General features: G+C 56.0%; 6 protein-coding genes across 6 annotated transcripts; 5 read left to right on the top strand and 1 right to left on the bottom strand.

Moving 5' to 3' along the window:
* Positions 1-792: 792 nt before the first annotated feature.
* On the top strand, positions 793-3,886 carry DICSQDRAFT_96237 (ras GEF; the record flags this gene model as incomplete). The annotated part of the gene is made up of 7 exons (XM_007360491.1): positions 793-1,071; positions 1,129-1,371; positions 1,420-1,677; positions 1,777-2,194; positions 2,249-2,583; positions 2,635-2,958; positions 3,033-3,886. 7 exons carry the CDS (start codon positions 793-795, stop codon positions 3,573-3,575), a joined length of 2,400 nt encoding a protein of 799 aa, XP_007360553.1. The 3' UTR covers positions 3,576-3,886.
* Positions 3,887-3,900: 14 nt separating this feature from the next.
* DICSQDRAFT_76541 (GTP-binding protein RAB5) lies at positions 3,901-5,116 on the bottom strand. Its single transcript, XM_007360490.1, has 8 exons — positions 5,042-5,116; positions 4,963-4,987; positions 4,845-4,903; positions 4,735-4,795; positions 4,655-4,682; positions 4,599-4,604; positions 4,266-4,542; positions 3,901-4,211 (listed from the first exon to the last, which is right to left on the bottom strand). The coding sequence occupies exons 1-8, from the start codon at positions 5,076-5,078 to the stop codon at positions 4,075-4,077; spliced, it is 630 nt and encodes a 209-aa protein (XP_007360552.1). The 5' UTR covers positions 5,079-5,116; the 3' UTR covers positions 3,901-4,074.
* Positions 5,117-5,253: 137 nt separating this feature from the next.
* DICSQDRAFT_96232 (uncharacterized protein) lies at positions 5,254-8,411 on the top strand. The gene is made up of 11 exons (XM_007360489.1): positions 5,254-5,859; positions 6,229-6,398; positions 6,475-6,579; positions 6,640-6,705; positions 6,754-6,816; positions 6,874-7,007; positions 7,074-7,104; positions 7,158-7,264; positions 7,318-7,654; positions 7,707-8,234; positions 8,288-8,411. The coding sequence occupies exons 1-11, from the start codon at positions 5,481-5,483 to the stop codon at positions 8,300-8,302; spliced, it is 1,935 nt and encodes a 644-aa protein (XP_007360551.1). The 5' UTR covers positions 5,254-5,480; the 3' UTR covers positions 8,303-8,411.
* A 129-nt stretch (positions 8,412-8,540) lies between these two features.
* DICSQDRAFT_176811 (terpenoid synthase) lies at positions 8,541-11,382 on the top strand (the record flags this gene model as incomplete). Its single annotated transcript, XM_007360488.1, has 5 exons — positions 8,541-8,755; positions 8,807-8,926; positions 9,818-10,813; positions 10,870-11,043; positions 11,118-11,382. Coding segments are annotated over 5 exons (1,667 nt in total), but the record flags the coding sequence as incomplete, so codon positions are not given.
* A 407-nt stretch (positions 11,383-11,789) lies between these two features.
* DICSQDRAFT_46885 (uncharacterized protein) lies at positions 11,790-11,963 on the top strand (the record flags this gene model as incomplete). The annotated part of the gene is made up of 1 exon (XM_007359805.1): positions 11,790-11,963. The coding sequence occupies one exon, from the start codon at positions 11,790-11,792 to the stop codon at positions 11,961-11,963; it is 174 nt and encodes a 57-aa protein (XP_007359867.1).
* A 2,451-nt stretch (positions 11,964-14,414) lies between these two features.
* Positions 14,415-15,102, top strand: DICSQDRAFT_131391 (uncharacterized protein). Its single transcript, XM_007360487.1, has 2 exons — positions 14,415-14,757; positions 14,807-15,102. Exon 1 carries the CDS (start codon positions 14,438-14,440, stop codon positions 14,651-14,653), a length of 216 nt encoding a protein of 71 aa, XP_007360549.1. The 5' UTR covers positions 14,415-14,437; the 3' UTR covers positions 14,654-14,757; positions 14,807-15,102.
* The last annotated feature ends 1,778 nt before the right edge of the window (positions 15,103-16,880 follow it).

Below are 16,880 nucleotides of genomic sequence, written 5' to 3'. Positions count from 1 at the left end.
CTACTAGCCAGTCCCACGAGTACGGCATGTACACTGCACCGGGCCCGCCATCCTCAGCAAACTCTCTAACCCTTGACTAGTCGAAACGATGCACCAGAATCAGGAGATGACCAGGCGTATAGACATTGCTCGAAATTCTGGTAGTCTGTTGCAGCTGCACCGGCGAACTGACCATCGTGGTCGATTATCTCCGGAGGCTGGTCTCAAATACAGCACGTCATATCTGGGCCCTCGCTTAGATGCATCACATTGATAGAAGCTTGTTCGCACGTTGGACCGGCGGGCCCGGGAAGGCCCTGGATCCCAAGATAGGTCCTCGTCAATTTGGGCGGTCGGCTAATCTGAGCTCGCCTCGTGCCTGTCCGCTGTCGCTTACTTAGTGGGGTCAAATGCTACTGTACGCCGCGTAGACAGCCGAGTAGCCCTGCAACAGTGTTTCTGCCAGAGAGCCTACAGCGAGCATGGAGGACATGGCACCGGTCCGCAGCTCTGAGCGAATGCTGTATTGGGTTGCTGGGCAGGAGATGGCACTTGTGTGCAATCACGATGGTGATGGTCGCTGTCAATGAACGTCGAGCTCGAGCCCGTGTGCATCGGGTTACCCCGGGGAGGGCAACGCCCGGGGCTGAGCGCGATGTAGATACGGGCCGTGGGGTATGCGCAGTGTGCCTTGAACGTATAGAGCCTCTGTTCCGCTCGTTGCCTAGGGACATCTTCCTTGCCCTTCACATCCTTCCGCATTGGAAGGCCGCCAACGCCTCGTTATATGCGGTGACAGCTGCATCTTCCCGCATGGCCGTCTTGCACCACAAGCCGTCGAGGCGTGGAGGTCATCGTCCTCAACTCTGGATAGACCCAAATCCATCTGCCGCAGAGAAATCCCTCCCAACACCTACTTCTTCTGCATCTGCTGACCTGGAAGCAAGTCTGGCGGCTCCTGACACCGCAACTCCGACGTCTTCCACGGAGCTCTTCTACGTATTATGCTTGTTTGACTACGACGCGGAAGACAGCGACCAGCTGTCCTTCCGAAGAAATGACATATTGGACGTCGTCAAGAGAGAGGATACGGTGAGGCGCCTATACTAGATGAATATGCATGGCTGGACGTGGGCTGATGTCTTCCAGGGCTGGTGGGCTGCCATCCGTTTAGACGACAACAGAGTCGGCTGGATCCCAAGCGCATTTGTCCGCCCTATCTCTGACGCCTATGCTGAAAAGCTGAAGAAGGCTGGAAACAATGTCGCCGTCTATCACGACGATGCTGACAGACTCTATGGGTCCCCAGAGCCGCTCACGGACCCCTTCGTGGTCGGTACTGAAGCAGAACACCGCGGGTATGACTGGATGCCATTGGTCAATGGGGACAAGGTACGTCTAATTATTCTATGACGACCGATGAAACCAACCGTATGCTAGGTTCCTATCATGCAGCTAGGAGCGGAACCTAGCCCTCCTGGCGTGGCTAACATATTCAGCCCTCTTGTTCCACCCCATGAAGGGATCGATGCCAATTTCCTCGATGTAGAGTCAGAGCTCTCTCCGACAGAGGCTCTTCTGTCGCGCAAGGGTTCTCGTTCACGTCCGCCGCCCCTCTTGTCTCCCGTGCTCCCCTCATTCCCTATGCAGGTCCAGTCCCCCTCAGCCATGGAGGGACCCACATCTGCAACAGACCAAGTCCTCACTGTTCCGCCCGCGGCGCCAGGAGATAAGTCGCTCCCTAACACTCCTAGGACTCCATCACGCAGGCGCAGCATGTCCCTCCCCAATGTAGAGACGCCATCATCCGAACATCAGCGTACCCGCTCTGAGTCCGCGAAACCTGTGGCCATGCGACATCTGCGCCGCAGGCCTCTGTTGATCGACGACCAGTCGTCGTTGACCCGTCTGACGACTCTTTTCGAAGCGCAGAATGTCGAGGAGCTTGACCATCTTATCGCGAGTCCCGTCGTTGCCGAGAGCTTCGATGCTTTCACGCGCACGAACAAGATGCCCGTCCCCCGTACAGATAAGATTCGCCAGATCACCGGCGACGACGAGGCCCAGGCTTTCCATGATGCCAAACTCTCCGAGGGTATCTGGTACTTGCGGCCAATGTACAGTGGCGAGCACGAGATCCAGATCCTATCTGACGGAAGTGTATCGGCGGGAACGCTGCGGGCACTGGTGGAGCGGTTGACCGTAGATTTCCCCAGTAAGCAATCTATCCTCTATATCTTCCGCATCGAAAACCTCAACTTCTGGTTAGAACCAATCCAAGAGACGAGGTATCGCCAAGCCTTTTTGACGACCTACAAGTCCTTCGCTAGCGCCGAGGAGGTCCTCGACCTCCTAATCGCGCAGTTCAGCGTCACTCATCCCAGTACACTCACTTTCAAGGAGCTTGAGCAGTGGAAGGAGAAGAAGCTGAAGCCTACGCGTCGCCGTGTCCTGACCGTCCTCCAAGTCTGGAGCGAGCAGTTTGGACTGCTTGTCGACGACCCCCACCTCGCCCGCCGTGTCGTCGATTTCGTTTCCTCCATCACGTCCCCTCCTCCACTTGCTGCCATCGCGCGCGACGTTCTCAAGTCGCTTGAACGATATGTGAGTGTCGACTTATGTCGCATATACGCGTAGTGTCTCACGTCCTGCCAGATATCTGTCATTCCTCCGACGCCTGTTTCAGCTGCCGCCAAGCGGTCTAAGAAAGGAAAGGATGCCAAGGGAGAGCTGTTGCGCATGGACCCGCTCTTCTTCGCGGAGCACCTGTGCATGTATGAGCAGCGGCAGTACTCAAAAGTCCGGCCGCAAGAGTGCATGAGCTGGGTAAAGTCGCAGACCGGGAACGGCGTGAAGAACCTCGTGGCCTTCAATGCGTTCCACGACAAGCTCGGCTCCTGGGTCAAGATGAGCATCCTGAATATGGAGGGACTGGGCAAGCGGGCGGAGACGATCGACTTGTGGATCAAGGTGGCGGAGGTGAGCATGATACAGCCACCCGGCGCGTCTCTCAAAATCGTGCTAACTATCTCCGTCTCCGTCTCATGTAACAGAAATGCAAATCTCTCCACAACTACGCGTCTATGCACGCCATCGTGACCGCGCTGTCAAGCCCAGTCGTGAACCGCCTGCATCTCACCTGGGCGCACGTCAACAAGCGGGCGCAGCTCGAGCAGCTCGCCAAGTACCACGAGGCGGCGGGCAACTTCTCCGCGTACCGCCTCTTCCAGCGGTCCGTCGAGGGTCCCTGCATCCCTTATATCGGCATGTACCTCACGGACATGCAGCTCGCGAACGAGCAGTACCAGGACACCGTCCTCGTCTCGCCCGCGTCGTCGCCGCTGGGGACGACGGCGTCGCTCATCCACTTCGCGAAGCGCGAGAAGTGGTGGGAGGCGATCGACGCGATGCTCCGCCATCAGCACAAGCCGTACGCGTTCGCGGAGGACGCGGCGACGATGATGTTCATCGACGCGAACGCGACGCTCGCCGGGGAGAAGGATCAGAGCTCGTTCTGGGTGAAGAGCCAGGAGATTCAGCAGGCTGAAATGCAACACGCGGACATCCGCAAGGGGCTCGAGCTTGCAGGGTTTTGAGCACGCTCGATGCGTGCTGGGTAGGGTTTCGTCGTTCGTTCTTGGGATCTATTTATTGGTATTCGCTTTTTGCCGTTATCGTTATTGCTTCGTCGTATATGCTACTGCTGCTAACGGGCTGGTGCCCTGCGTCACTCATTGTACAACTCCTCATTCATTACAGGCTTCCACTTGTTATCGTTGGTTAATCCTTGTATGCTTTACTCACGTAATTCCTGCGGACAGCGGATCCCACGGTCCTTCGGTACTACATCTTGTAATGGTCGTCGGTCTCTCGCCTGTCATTCTTCAGTTTGATAATCGAGTGTTTTGAGCGTTCATGTCCAAGGATCCGCATGGGCAAGTCCATATATAAAAGCGAGCTAATGGCAGGTAGACTACAATGAAGAGCGGGAGCGAAGTAGAAACAGACCATATGGGACCGAGAATCCAGGAGGGAGCCAATGTACAGATGAACACTAGGCGACGGAAACGGTAGTGATGACAGACGACAATATGTTCAGCAATTGCACTGGTCGCCTTGGCCCTGGCCAGCGTTCGCCTGCTTGTTCAAATCGACCCCTGTTCTGCCGCCCGGTACACCGGGGCGTGTGCCTCCCCGTGCGGAAGGTGGTGCAGTAAGCGGGAGCTTCTTGGCTGCGTGTCGTTGATTGTTAGACGAGTACAAATGGGTATGTGAATGGAACGCACCGATAGAGGTGAAAATGTCTGATACGCCCTCGCCAGTCTTAGCACTCGTCTCGCCCCACATGAGGCCCTCCTCTTCGGCGTACTTCTTGGCCTCTTCCTGAGACACTTGGCGTCGGGCCGAAAGGTCGAGCTTGTTGCCGCAGAGAGCGATGACAATGTTAGGATCGGCCTGCCGCTGGAGTTCCCGGATCCAGGACTTGGCCTTCTCTAATGACGTGGACTGCGTGATATCATACACTACGACAGCGCAGTTGGCGTTGCGGTAGTACATGGGAGCCTTGCGTGTGCCTGCTGTGAGAACTGAAGTGTATGCCGACGAGAAACTTCACATACAAGGGACTGGCGGGCCCAGTCAGCATGGCATCTACGGAACGAAGCGGGGAACATACCTTGTAGCGTTCCTGTCCTGCCGTATCCCTGCATAGCTATGTATAACCATGGATTGGGGCCTGACAATCGGCGTACTCACCATATCTCGAACTTGACGGTCGTCTGGTCCTCGAGTGTCACAGTCTGTGTCAGGAAGGCGGCTTGACGTAGTTCAGGGACCGCAAACCTGGCGAGATGCAAATCACATACCTCCAATAGTACTCTCTCGGTAATCATCAAACTGGTCCTTCACGAAACGCAATACCAGACTGGGAGAGTAAGCCACTCAGCACATGCATTGAAGACGGGCGAAAGCGGCAATGTCTACCTGGACTTCCCCACCGCGGATTCGCCTGAGAAAAGTATATATTAGTACCGACAAGCATGAGCCACGCCAGGAGACGCACCCAGAAGAACAAGTTTAAACTGGAATTGTTTGGACATGACGTCGGGAGAGCGGGGATGTGGCGGGAGAAGGGGAGAGTGCTATCGCGCAGCAGGTACCCCGACGCCGGCGTTGCAGGGTGCCTCCAGGCGCTCGCCCAACTGGGCTGGTTTTCCCACGGGCTGGTATCCACAATGCCCTGAAAAATTGATTCTTCTCTTGTACTCCCCGACCACCACCTCCAGCTCAATCGTCGTTTCGTTTCTCCTACTCCTGGACACCTGAGTTGCATCTCGTTTGCTTCCGACGCACTCTGAACTCGAACGCGCCGCAACGTTTCTCCTCCGTGAATCTACTAAGCCATCTGCCTCACCAACTCGACACGTCACTAAGCGCGCCTCGGTTTGCAACGCATCGCGAGAGTTGGAAGAGTCCTATACGCATTCGAAGAACGTTGAGACATGAACCGACACCATCCGTATGGCGGGCCCTATGATGGGCCACGTAGAGGAGGCGGCCCTTCCGGAAACTATGGGCCCGGGCCTGACAGATCCCACCACTTTGATAGGGGCGGTGCTCCTAGAGGAAGAGGATTCGGTCGTGGTCGTGGCCGTGGAGGTGGGGGTGGCCAACAAGGCGGCGGCCATTACGGCGGCTATGGCAATGCAGCCCCATATGATCAAGGTCCTCCGCAAGGCGACGTGGGAGGTTACAATTACTACGATTCCGGCCCACCTCAAGGGCAGTACTACCAGAACGGCAACACGTACACTGCGCCAGGTCCAGGACAGTACCAATCAGATGCCTCTGGTGGTTACGATCAGGGCTACGGTTACGAAGGTACGCTTGAGAATCACATTTGAGCTTTTTGAGATCGAAACAAAGGGCCTTAGTGATCGCGAGGCGTCGTGGAAGTCAGTCTTGAGGCTGTTCATTACTGTGATCGTGTTTATGGGCCCGTCTTGGTGAGAGTTGGTGGCGAGTGCGCAGCCAAGGACATCTGGATTCCGAAGCGTATAAGTTTCAAGGTTCTCTGGGTCCCCAATTAGCCATTTGAGCCCCATGGCAGGAACAGCTCCAGTTTTGCTTGAATTGAGAAGTCGTGTTCGAGAACGGCGTCTTCTTAACATGCTTTCGCCGCCGTTCTCCATGTTGATGACTACAATCTCAATCACACATCGTTCTCACGTTGATTCATCGGTTCGGTAGATGGCTCTGGACAAAACTACAATCAGGGGGGCAGGGGAGGTTATAACAATCGCTTCCAGCAGAAACGCCCTCAACGCCGCGAACGAGACGACAAGGTGCATGACTCTATCATTGAGGAACGCATTCAGCGAGAGCGACCCTGTCGTACTCTTTTCATACGTAACATCAAGGCGAGTTCAAACCTCATAAGTGGGGAACGTACCCGGCCCAATTGCCGTACTGACTTGAGCTCCGATGTATTTCCAGTATGAGACGAGCAGTGAAGACGTAAGACAGCTTTTCGAGGAACATGGCGAGATCAAAACATTCTTCGACCTTATCGCCAATCGTGGGATGGTCTTCGTCACATACGTGAGTGCTTTCATCGCAGGGTGGCGCAGCATATAAATCTGATCATGATTCGGGTTCCAGTACGATCTCCGTGCCGCGGAAAGAGCAAGGGATAGGCTACAAGGGTCTGAGATCAGTGGCCGTCCTGTGCGTCATCTGATACAAAACATTTCGAAGGATGCTCAATTCCGATAGATCGATGTGCACTACTCGTTACCTCGCGATGACCAACGGGGCGCGGACAGGCAAAAGGACCAGGTCAGTCACGATTTTGATGATCGGCCATTCCCGATATTGAACGATGTGACTCCGCAGGAGCTGCAAGGGAATCTGATAGTCACGCTCCGGAACTCCCCCACCAATCAACCCATTGACGATAATGAGGTCCGCCGCAAATTCCAGCAATTTGGCGACGTTAAGTCGGTCAGGCCTTACGGCGAACGTCCGGAGTACGTACTACTTTTCCTGTCGCCTATCACACATGCTCAGAACGGTGCGCCGACCACGCAACTTAGCCAACGATACGTAGAGTTTTATGATACACGGGTCAGTGAATTTGCATTCGTAGGTTAATCATACCTACTGACAGCGGGCTTTAGGCGTGCGAGGAGGCCCACGACCGTCTCCGTCATCAGGGCCTTCAGGATGGAGTAATGGAGATCGTCTATGCTTCTCCCAGCGATGATCCCCGTGTCGCTGAGTCTCGGTCTGTCACATGATGTTTGCGAAACAGAATTGATACTAACCCAAGACTTACAGAGAGCACGGAGGCGACGGACTTGAACGTCCACAGCGAGACTGGGATGAAGGTGGTCATCACGGCGGAAGACGTGGAGGTCGAGGCGGTCGAGGCGGTCGCGGGAGAGGACGAGGTTTCCACAACAACAGTGACTGGGAGGACCGCCGAGAATATCGCGATCGTAATAACCAAAACAATCGTCAGATTGAGGACGAGTTTGGGCGTGAACAGCGTCTGGACGACTTCAACAGAGCTAGCCAGGGCGGGTATGGAGGTCCTGCTGGTCCGGGTTATGGTGCCCCTCCGGGTGGTGCATACAACCGACCCCCACCTCAGCCTGCGCCGGCCCCTGCAGAAGTGAGTTTCATCTACAGGAGGTCACAGGATGGTATCTGACCTCCCTAAGCAGGCTGCAGACGAGCGCGAGCGTCTTGAGCAGGCCAAGAAGGTTCAGCAGCTTCTCGCAGCACTCAAGCAACCGGGAGGCGGAGGTGGCCCTCCGCCGCCTCCAGCGCCCTCCGCAAGTGCTCCTCCACCACCCCCACCGACTATGCCACCAATGCCCCCTGCGCCTGCTGCAAATGCATACTACAACCACCAGCCGCCGATGCCACCCCCACATGCCCCTTCATACGCCACTGCAACCCCCTCCGCGCCTCCTTCAAATCCGTACTCTATGTCTTCTCAGCCCTCGACCCCAGCACCTCCGCCTCCACCAGGAGCTACCCCTCAGATGCAAGGGCTGCCCGCTAACATTCTTGCTTTGTTACAGCAGGGAGGGCAGGGCCAGCCACCACAATCCGCTGCACCGCCGATGCCACCGTACAGTATGCCTCCTGCTTCGGCGATGATTGGAGCGCACTCGCACGGTTCCATGCCTGGCGTGCCCCCTGTCAATACGAATCAGCCTGGGTATCAGCAATTGATGGCCTATCTAGTACGTGCTCATCCTTACATCGCGAGGATTTCGACCTAACTGAGACTCATTAGGCTCAGAAGCGTTGAGTAGTTCGTCAGTAGCTGTGATTTATGAATTAATGAGTGCCCGTCTTTGTGCATACGGGACTATGATATGTTTCGTGCATCCTGGCTCCTATCTTATTGCTAGTTGTTTCGCTGTAGATCCTTGCGTTCCGTTCGAATACATCCACCGGCTCAACTGCCCTTGATTTCGGTGACCGGGGTCCACGCTGCTGCTACTGGGCGTCTACAACCCGAAGACTAGCTTAACGGTCCGCTCTCAGCATGCTCAACTTGCCCAACTTGCGCACCCTTCTGTCCCGCGTTCTTGACCTCCCGAAGCTGCACACTGTTGTCCTGTTTACACCAGAAGGCGAACTGGTATCCTACGTTTCTATACCTGATAGGCCGAAGGATCGCGTGCGCGTGATAGTAGGCCTCAGCACAGAGATATGGCAGGAGACGCGAGAGCAGGGTGTCGGTAGGGTCGATTCACAGGTGTGTCTCAATGACTCACTGTATCGGACCATTGCTGAGTGGGGAGAATAGCTTGGACATCTCCTAGTGCTGCCAGTAGAAGCGCAAAAGAAGGACGACGACGATGATCCTCCCTTGCTCCTGACGCTGAACTCTGAGACGAGCGTACCATGGGAAGAGCTTGAGGTCAAGGTTAGTACCTAGTTCTCTACACATCACAGATCACAGATTTTGAGTATGTCTCGCCCTATAGGGGCGGAAGCTGGCAGAATATCTCGAGAAGCCAGCCGCTCAGCTTAATGGGGCATCCGCTCCAGCACTCGCGCCTCCTACCAGTCCTCAACGCGGTGATAGAGGAGCACGTTAACTATGCTCATGTATGTATAGCATCTCTGGACATCTCTGGACATCATCAACTGCTGAAACTGTGACCTGTCCGCTGGGCCCCCGCAAGTGACGACTCGGATGCTATCGTGAATCTTATGCCCTCCCCTTTCGGGCACAGTTTGCTCCTGGACGTCCGGTCCTGCGGCCGCCTTGCTCTGTGGCGTGTGAGTGGCAAAATGGACTTCTGGCAACGTAGCTGCGCATCCTGACGCGCTCACACGCGCCAGCAACGGCGGACTTCTTTCGCGCGTTCTGTCGTACCTGGCCCTCCTTGGTGCTGTTTGCAGTAGTTGGTTGCCTTTTTGTATTAATGCGTAGCGGGATGAGAATATAGGTGCTAGACGGACGGATATCTGCTGGACCGGTCACAAGCGTCATGCACACAGTGGAGGGGAAATTGGCAATCGTGATTGGCAGCGAAAGGCGTGAGGACGTCATGCCCGCGCGGTGAGAGCGAACGCCGAGGCGGGAGCGCGTCTAGGTTGAACTGTTGGCCTGCCCCTCCTTCCCGACTCTCCCGACCCGGTCTCCTCATCACCCTATTCTTTCTACCTCTCGACGCCTCCGGTAGCGTCCTTGCTGGTCATGCGACGATGTGCTGTCGCCGGAGTGCGCCTTCCCCACCTGCCTTCGTCCTACGCGTTGGTCACGCGGCCAAGGACACGCAGAAATTACAGCATTCACGCACAGCAACAGAAAAAGACGACCCATTCCGCACAACCACAGACGCTACCGCCCAATGATCCACTCCTTCACGCCCCGAACCCCCCAAAATTGCCAACGCGTCCGGACCCGTACAAGCTGGTTGCGCCTCAACTCCAGCAGCTACGCGAAACTCTGCTCAACCTGCTTGGCTCGTCACACCCCTCTCTGACCGAGATCGCCCAATATTATTTCTTGCATCCGTCAAAGCAGCTCCGGCCTCTCCTCGTCCTCCTCTTTTCGCAGGCAACGAATGGTTTGGGCTCTGGCTGGCATCTGAAGAAATGGGCGGCGGAGTGCGAAGGCGCGGGCGGACGCGCGGAGGAACTCGACCGTCCACTGACGCGTCCGGACGTGCTCAACGACTGGAATCCGAGCATGCCAGACCATACCGCATCGTTCCAGACGTCGTTCTCCGTTCGTCCTCCACGCCTGCCTCACCAGCCGCCAACTCCCCCGCCGTTCACACCTGCGATGTTCGTGCCTACGGTGGCCGAGCCGCTTGCCCTGCTTCCGACGCAGGTACGGCTAGCGCAAATTGTGGAGATGATACACGTCGCGTCGCTCCTGCATGACGACGTGATTGACAAGTCGCCGCTAAGGAGGGGGGTAGCGTCCGCGCCTGCAGCCTTTGGGAACAAGCTGTCCGTGCTGGCGGGCGACTTCCTCCTCGGCCGGACGAGCGCCGCGCTCTCACGGTTAGGTGAGAACGAGGTCGTCGAGCTTATTGCGAGCGTCATCGCCAACCTCGTGGAGGGGGAGATCCTCCAGCTGAAGGCGGTCCATGCGGACGAACTTGGCGTGGCGGGACTGTCGCCCACGGTAGGACAGGAGAACTGGAACATCTATCTCCAGAAGACCTACCTGAAGACGGCGAGTCTGATGGCGAAGGGTGCTCGGGCAGCGGTCGTCCTGGGTGGGTGCAAGGAAGGCGAGGTGTGGAAGGAGGTAGCGTACGCCTACGGTCGCAATCTGGGTATTGCATTCCAGGTGCGTGCTTTCTGTGTCCCATGCATGTCTGCATTTGTTATATACTCTTCTTGCAGCTCGTCGACGATATCCTCGATTACGAGGCCGGAGACGCCACGCTGGGTAAGCCTGGGGGCGCCGATTTGCAGCTGGGTCTCGCCACAGGACCTGCCTTGTTCGCTTGGGAAGAGCATCCAGAGATGGGCCCTCTCATCATGCGCAAGTTCGGACAGCCTGGTGACGTTGACTTGGTACGTGGAGTTCTATACATGATTGCGCACCAAGCCCTCACACGCCTACGCCTCCCTTCTCCGCCGTCTTCCAGGCAAGAGATCTTGTTCGCAGGTCATCTGGCGTAGAGCGGACGCGTGAGCTTGCGCGTGCGCATGCGGATAAGGCTCGGGAGGTGCTGGCTCCGCTGCCCGACAGCGATGCGAAGGGCGCGCTAGAGGCGTTGACAGAGAGGGTGGTGAAGCGGACCCACTGATGCACCCAACTCTACATATATCATAGTAATCACATGCACCATAGACGATGTGCCACTTGCTTGGGACACTCTTCATCCGCAGACATGCATGATCTGAACTCTCCCTTCCTCTGTGGCGTGACATACCCATATGGTAACGCGGTGTCCGAAGTCCGACCCTCTCAAAACCCCGAGGTTCATGAGTTCCGAGCGTTGGGTCTCTTACTCACTACCACATACTCAGTCGCCTTCATCATTGAGACCTCCGCTGTCATGGCTCACGCAATGTCGCGCTGCGATAGCATGATTCCTGCCAAGCGTCCAGCACCGCCGGATACCGAACCTTACCGCCTCAGCAGGAGCATGACTGCAGACCACCCGACTAACAAACATCTACTTTTGGACAACTTATCACCTCCTGCGATGCAAGCATCGACAAGGCGACGAGTCAATCCTGAAAGCCTTGCAATTCGCCTTGGACCGGAGCTCGTGGCCGAACTCGAACGCTACGTGGAGCCAGGCGCCGTCGAGATGCCCTCCTTTGCCATCCGGCAAGAGATTCAGATGCGCTTCAACGTCGACCGCAGGCACATATACGACTGGTTCCATAGCAAGGGTCTCCGCGTCACCAAAGAGGACAAGCGTGCCACTGTCGAGCAAAAGACGGATGCGATGCGCATGCATGTGAGCTCTTCCAAAACGTAACTATATGCGTATATAGCTGACTGTTTTTGTTTGCCTAGCGTCGCATCCGTCGGAGCATCGCACCCGTGCTTCAAACATCCGGTTCTCCCCCCAACACGGCTACCATCAACAAGGCTCAGTCAAATCCCGACTTGCCTTCTACCGCCGCGCTCTCTGCGACAACCCCTGCCTCCACCGAGCCCAAACCCGAGTCTCCTCGTCCTTGGATATCTGCACCTGCCAATCACGTCATCAGACTGGTTAATTCAACGCTCGACTTGCCTCCTCGTCCTCCGCCGGGAACCTCTCGGACCTATGGAGACTCTCAGATTGACAACATTCGTCCTATCTTTGACCATACCGTCCTCGACCGGAAACAACGCGAGGCTTACTACAACACCCTGTCTCGTATCCTGGGACCCGCCGATGGCATTCAAGAGGAGGTAGGGTCTTACAAGGCACACATGGAACGACAGATGGCCATCTATTATGAACGCGTCTTCCCTTGCTACAGCTTGTCCACGTCTACAGAATGCTACCAGCCGGGAACAGCTACCAACGTCGACACATGTCCTCAGCTCACAGACTCTAGCGGCGGTTTCACGTCCGTTTCGGAGCTCAGTCAATCATCTGACGATCTGGTTAGCGCCTCTGCTTCTCGTGGGAGCTCTTCGGACCTGGCAGCTTGTTCCACTGACGACTACGGGACTTGGCGACCTGAGGATCTGGCTACACTAATATCTGATGCATTCCCGGACTTCTGCGAGTTCTCGAGTACTGAGACAGTGCAGGACCAGCCCTCTATCCAGCCTTCCATCCAGCAGCCACGTTCGAAGGCGGTTTCTTTCGCGCTCAACAACAACTCGGACATCTTCTTTCCCACATGCTCGTTTTCGCAGTTCACTGGTCCCATCTTCAACAGCTCTTCGAGTTCTCTTGCTGGCGCTCTCGACGAGCTCCCACTTTCTTCTGGGTTCGTGCAAGAAACGAAAAGGAAAAGTAAGGACTGGGTTCGACCGCGCATGGGCCGGGCTCGAGCATACTCTGGCGGAGGAGGGATCTAACAGTCTTCGCAACACGTCCGCCTGCCCCGGGTTTCACTGTACAGGATATCATTCAACCTCTCGTCAAGCAGCGTACCAGTGCGCCAGTTGGTCCTTCCCGCCTTCTTCTTCGAACATACCCTCTCTATCTTTTGTGAGTGTGTGTTGTAGCAAAAATCTTCCGTCATGTGTCCTAGTCTGATAACAGTCGTTAGGCCTGCACAAAACGCCCGCCGTCATCGACATTCCCGTGTGGTGTTACGGTTAGGCTACTCCTCACTGTGGACGTGCCATTCAAGCTTCCCCTGTCCCATCGTGCCACCTGTCGTTTTCCATATGTCTCATTGTCATTCGCCTCTTCGCGATACCCTCCACGTCCCGACCACACCTGCGCCATTCATCCCCCGTCATTAAGACACTTTATTCCCCCCAGGCACTTCCCTCCGGATGTGCGGAGGCTGTCCCCCGAAGTTCTCAGGTTCTACCCCTACCGGTCCCGCTAGCTATCTTATCTTCTGACGTCCTCGCGGTACCTCGAGGCCTCATGGATGCTAGCATTCCTTTTGGAAAGGCTGTTGAATATTGTTATGTTGTCAATGATATGTTGAGTCCTTCCACTAGTACTTCCGACGTTTACATCAATGTCGCATGTCAAGAATCTATTCTTCAACGCACACCGCCTGTCGCAGTCAGAACGGCTTCCACAGGCTTTCACCCTCTGGCTGTGCCACTGCCTAGTCCACGGTCTGGCGGATCCGGGCTGCACGAGGCATGATTTGAACAGATAAGACTGCCATTGCTGGGTTCGTCAGCGCGTGTTGAGATGGAGCTACATCAGCTACGAGCGCATGTCGACGTCGCGACCGCAATATCGGTGAAACCCTGAGCAAGGGGTTCTCGCAGTCACTGATCCGGCCACTCTACGATGGAGGAGTATATTCGCGTCCTCAAACGGCAGCGAGATTCCTGATGGCAAGCACGCAGTCAATTCTCCTGACAGTCGGCTGGGCTGTCTATGAGCCATCGGCGACGTCATGACGGTCGCGGTTTGGTGGGATGTGCAACGCGTTCATTCAGCGTCGTCCGAGGTCCCGGGCTATGGCCTGCATGACAGGAGGCTGAGCTGAGATAACGTCGGGGAGAAGTGGGAAACGAGCAATTGCTCCCTGGGACTTCGGCAGGGTCTGGGCCTGCGCGCGCTGGCGGCATTATATCGATATGAATAGCGAATGCGGACTTGCTGGAACGGCGGATCGGCGAGGAGAGGGAGAAGGGCCTGATGTACGGGTGCGGTTGTAGGCGCGGTGGGAACTCGGGACGCCGGCGACTGCAGGGGACTGTATTGGCCCCAAGAGCGCCTAGCGCAAAAGTCCCAGGCAAGCAGCATCGTAGACGAGAAGAGAATAGTTGCGAAGGCGGACGGGGGCGAGCTACGTATACATAGAGTGCAGAATGATGCAATGCATGAGCACACGACCTAACGGCATGAGGAGTGCTCAGCGGGAGCGAGGGACGATCGCGCAGAGCTTTGCGTGCCGCAGTGCATCATGCCACTCCGGATCCTCGCTCGGCGAGAAGATGTGGATTGGCTCGCATTCAGACACTGAGGCTCTCGATGGTTCGGAGGAGGCACGAGAGATGCACGGATGCACATGCAAGGGCACATGAGCGACGTTCGAGCTCCGTGGTGCTCCAGCGTTCCTTGCACGCCAATACGGTGGGTCCCTCTTGCGTGTCCAGCATACGATCGATTGTATGGAGATGAAGGGTTGCTGGAAAGAGCGGGTGAGATTCCAGTTGACTCCAAAGAGAAGGACATACCCAGTCGCTCGAGTGCCACACGACGCCATAGGCGTCGTCGCCGGAGCTTGCGAGCGATGGCAATGTCGACCCCACAAGGCAGCACGCAGCTCGTATCGATCGATGATCGACGAGAGGTAGTGCTACGCATCCTACACGCTGCAGCTGCCTTCAAATTGAACTGGAGTAGCTTCACGGAAGAAGCGTCGGCACGGCATCTCTCGTTCTAATGAGGGACAAGGAGATTGATCAGTGATCTAAGCGAGACACATTCACATACGATCGTGCGGTGCTCATCTCAAGCGAAAGCACGATCCATCTCCTCCGACCAGCATCAATGCTGCGTGCGCGCCAGTAGAAATGCAATGGTGGTCACGGGGGCTGCGGCAAGAAGGTGCTAGTGCTGGTGCTGTTAATAGACGACTTCGCCACCCAAAAAGTGCGGTACAAATGCTTGGAAGCAGTCGCGGAGTCGATCGAGAGCGGTCTCTGTGGATGGCATTCAGTAGCTGTCAACCACAGAAACCCACAACCATGGTAGGAGGTTGGCACATGAGTGGTCATAAAGTTTCTGGGGCTGCAGCTCATGGAGCGGCCCATGGTGCCCAGTAGCGTGACCTTCCGAGAAAGGTGGCTGAGTACACAGAGTATATCATGGTGCCATCCTCGACGCCCAAGATCGGTGATCGAAGGCCAGGCTGGAGAAATGAGTGCCCCCTGATGCTGGCAAGAACGCGGCTGGTACAACAATAGTCACAGGAGCTCTTCTTGACTCCCGCGGCGATGAGTAGCAACATAACAGGGGACCTTCGCATGTGCGAGACTAGATGGATGTACGGCATTAGCGATGGAAGTCAAACGATTCTATTCGCGTCCTCTCAGAGAAGCCCTGGAATTGAGCAACGTACCACGGGACGGACGTCGGAGACGGAACGAAACACTAGGCTTCGGGGAATAGGGGGCCCTGGTAAAGCACGCAGGACAGAGAATACCTCGTGCGCTTCCATTGGAGAATTTTCTCAAGACGAAAAGGCATGCAGGAGTCTATGAAGAGGTCATATGACTGCTCACGTCGGCTCGCACAGTCCAGTCCTCGTGGGCAGAGCTATGGAAGTTGTTAAGTTGTACTTGTGAAGACGACCGGGGAACGAATGCACTACCGCGCATGCAGGCAACGCGACTGTCGCGCTTACGACAAGTCGGGCTCCGTCATCGACGGCAATACTGACGAGTGGCCAATTTCCCTCGCTAACCCTGAGCGCAGCACAGGTGTCATTTGACGCACTTCTCTGCTACGCTTAGGGGAAGAGAAAGTTACCCACCAGGCGCTTCAACGAGCATGGTAGTCTCTACCTTCGTGCACGTTCAAGTAAGATCACGAGCGCAACCTTACGCGTGACAGCGGACGGTCATGACACAGTGGGCGTACGAGAACAACATCCCGAGATCTTCCTCCAACGCCCACTGCGAGGAAATGTACCCCACAAGTTCATCTGATCATTCGCGCATCGTAGTTGACCAAGGCCTAGTTCGACGTCGCGAAGCGGCAGGCTGATGCGCGTACCTCGAGAAGCAACCATACACGTACTTACTCAAGGAACACGCCCTTCGTGCACTTGGCAGCGCGATGGGGGACTTTCCGTGGTGTCACAAGACGCTGCTTGAAGGACGTGCCGAGGCCCCTTCTTTCCCAGCATATATCAGGTTCGGCCGACGACGAGTCGACTCTGTCGTGCGCGCTCCGAGTACGTCTGGACGTTTCCCTGTGCGGAGTAGCTCGACACGGCGCATATGTCAACTTTCACAGAGCGCGAAAAATTGTTCGAGACTCAAGAATAAGTCACAAGACGAGAACGCGCGAGAAGGCGACTATATGTTACTCACGTCGTCCCCACACGAAATGAGGTGGCTTCTCGAGAGCTTGGCGAGGACGCGAAGGGGTACCCTGTTGTGGCATATCTGGAAATACACGTCGTTGTTGCACGTGCATAAGCGCCGTCGGTCGGAATGTGGCTCCTCTATGACAAACAGACGACGTCCAGAAGACTGTGTGACGGCATAATGTGTTGGGGTCAACGCTGACAAGTGCGGAAGG

This window comes from Dichomitus squalens (genome assembly GCF_000275845.1).
Source record: "Dichomitus squalens LYAD-421 SS1 unplaced genomic scaffold DICSQscaffold_1, whole genome shotgun sequence".
Classification (NCBI taxonomy): Eukaryota; Fungi; Basidiomycota; class Agaricomycetes; order Polyporales; family Polyporaceae; genus Dichomitus; species Dichomitus squalens.
Note: the sequence above shows the minus strand (reverse complement) of the source record. Positions and strands in the feature narration are given on the sequence as shown.

Bases quoted from the DNA above. Each gene is read 5' to 3' on its own strand.
- DICSQDRAFT_76541 (XM_007360490.1), bottom strand. From the start codon at position 5,078: ATGTCCAAACAATTCCAGTTTAAACTTGTTCTTCTGG. The intron at 4,904-4,962 runs GTAGACATTGCC...TTACTCTCCCAG, and splicing joins TCCGCGGTGGGGAAGTCCAG to TCTGGTATTGCGTTTCGTGA. The intron at 4,683-4,734 runs GTGAGTACGCCG...ATAGCTATGCAG, and splicing joins ACCGTCAAGTTCGAGATATG to GGATACGGCAGGACAGGAAC.
- DICSQDRAFT_96232 (XM_007360489.1), top strand. From the start codon at position 5,481: ATGAACCGACACCATCCGTATGGCGGGCCCTATGATGGGCCACGTAGA. The intron at 6,399-6,474 runs GCGAGTTCAAAC...ATGTATTTCCAG, and splicing joins TTTTCATACGTAACATCAAG to TATGAGACGAGCAGTGAAGA. The intron at 6,817-6,873 runs GTCAGTCACGAT...GTGACTCCGCAG, and splicing joins CGGACAGGCAAAAGGACCAG to GAGCTGCAAGGGAATCTGAT.
- DICSQDRAFT_131391 (XM_007360487.1), top strand. From the start codon at position 14,438: ATGATGCAATGCATGAGCACACGACCTAACGGCATGAGGAGTGCTCAG.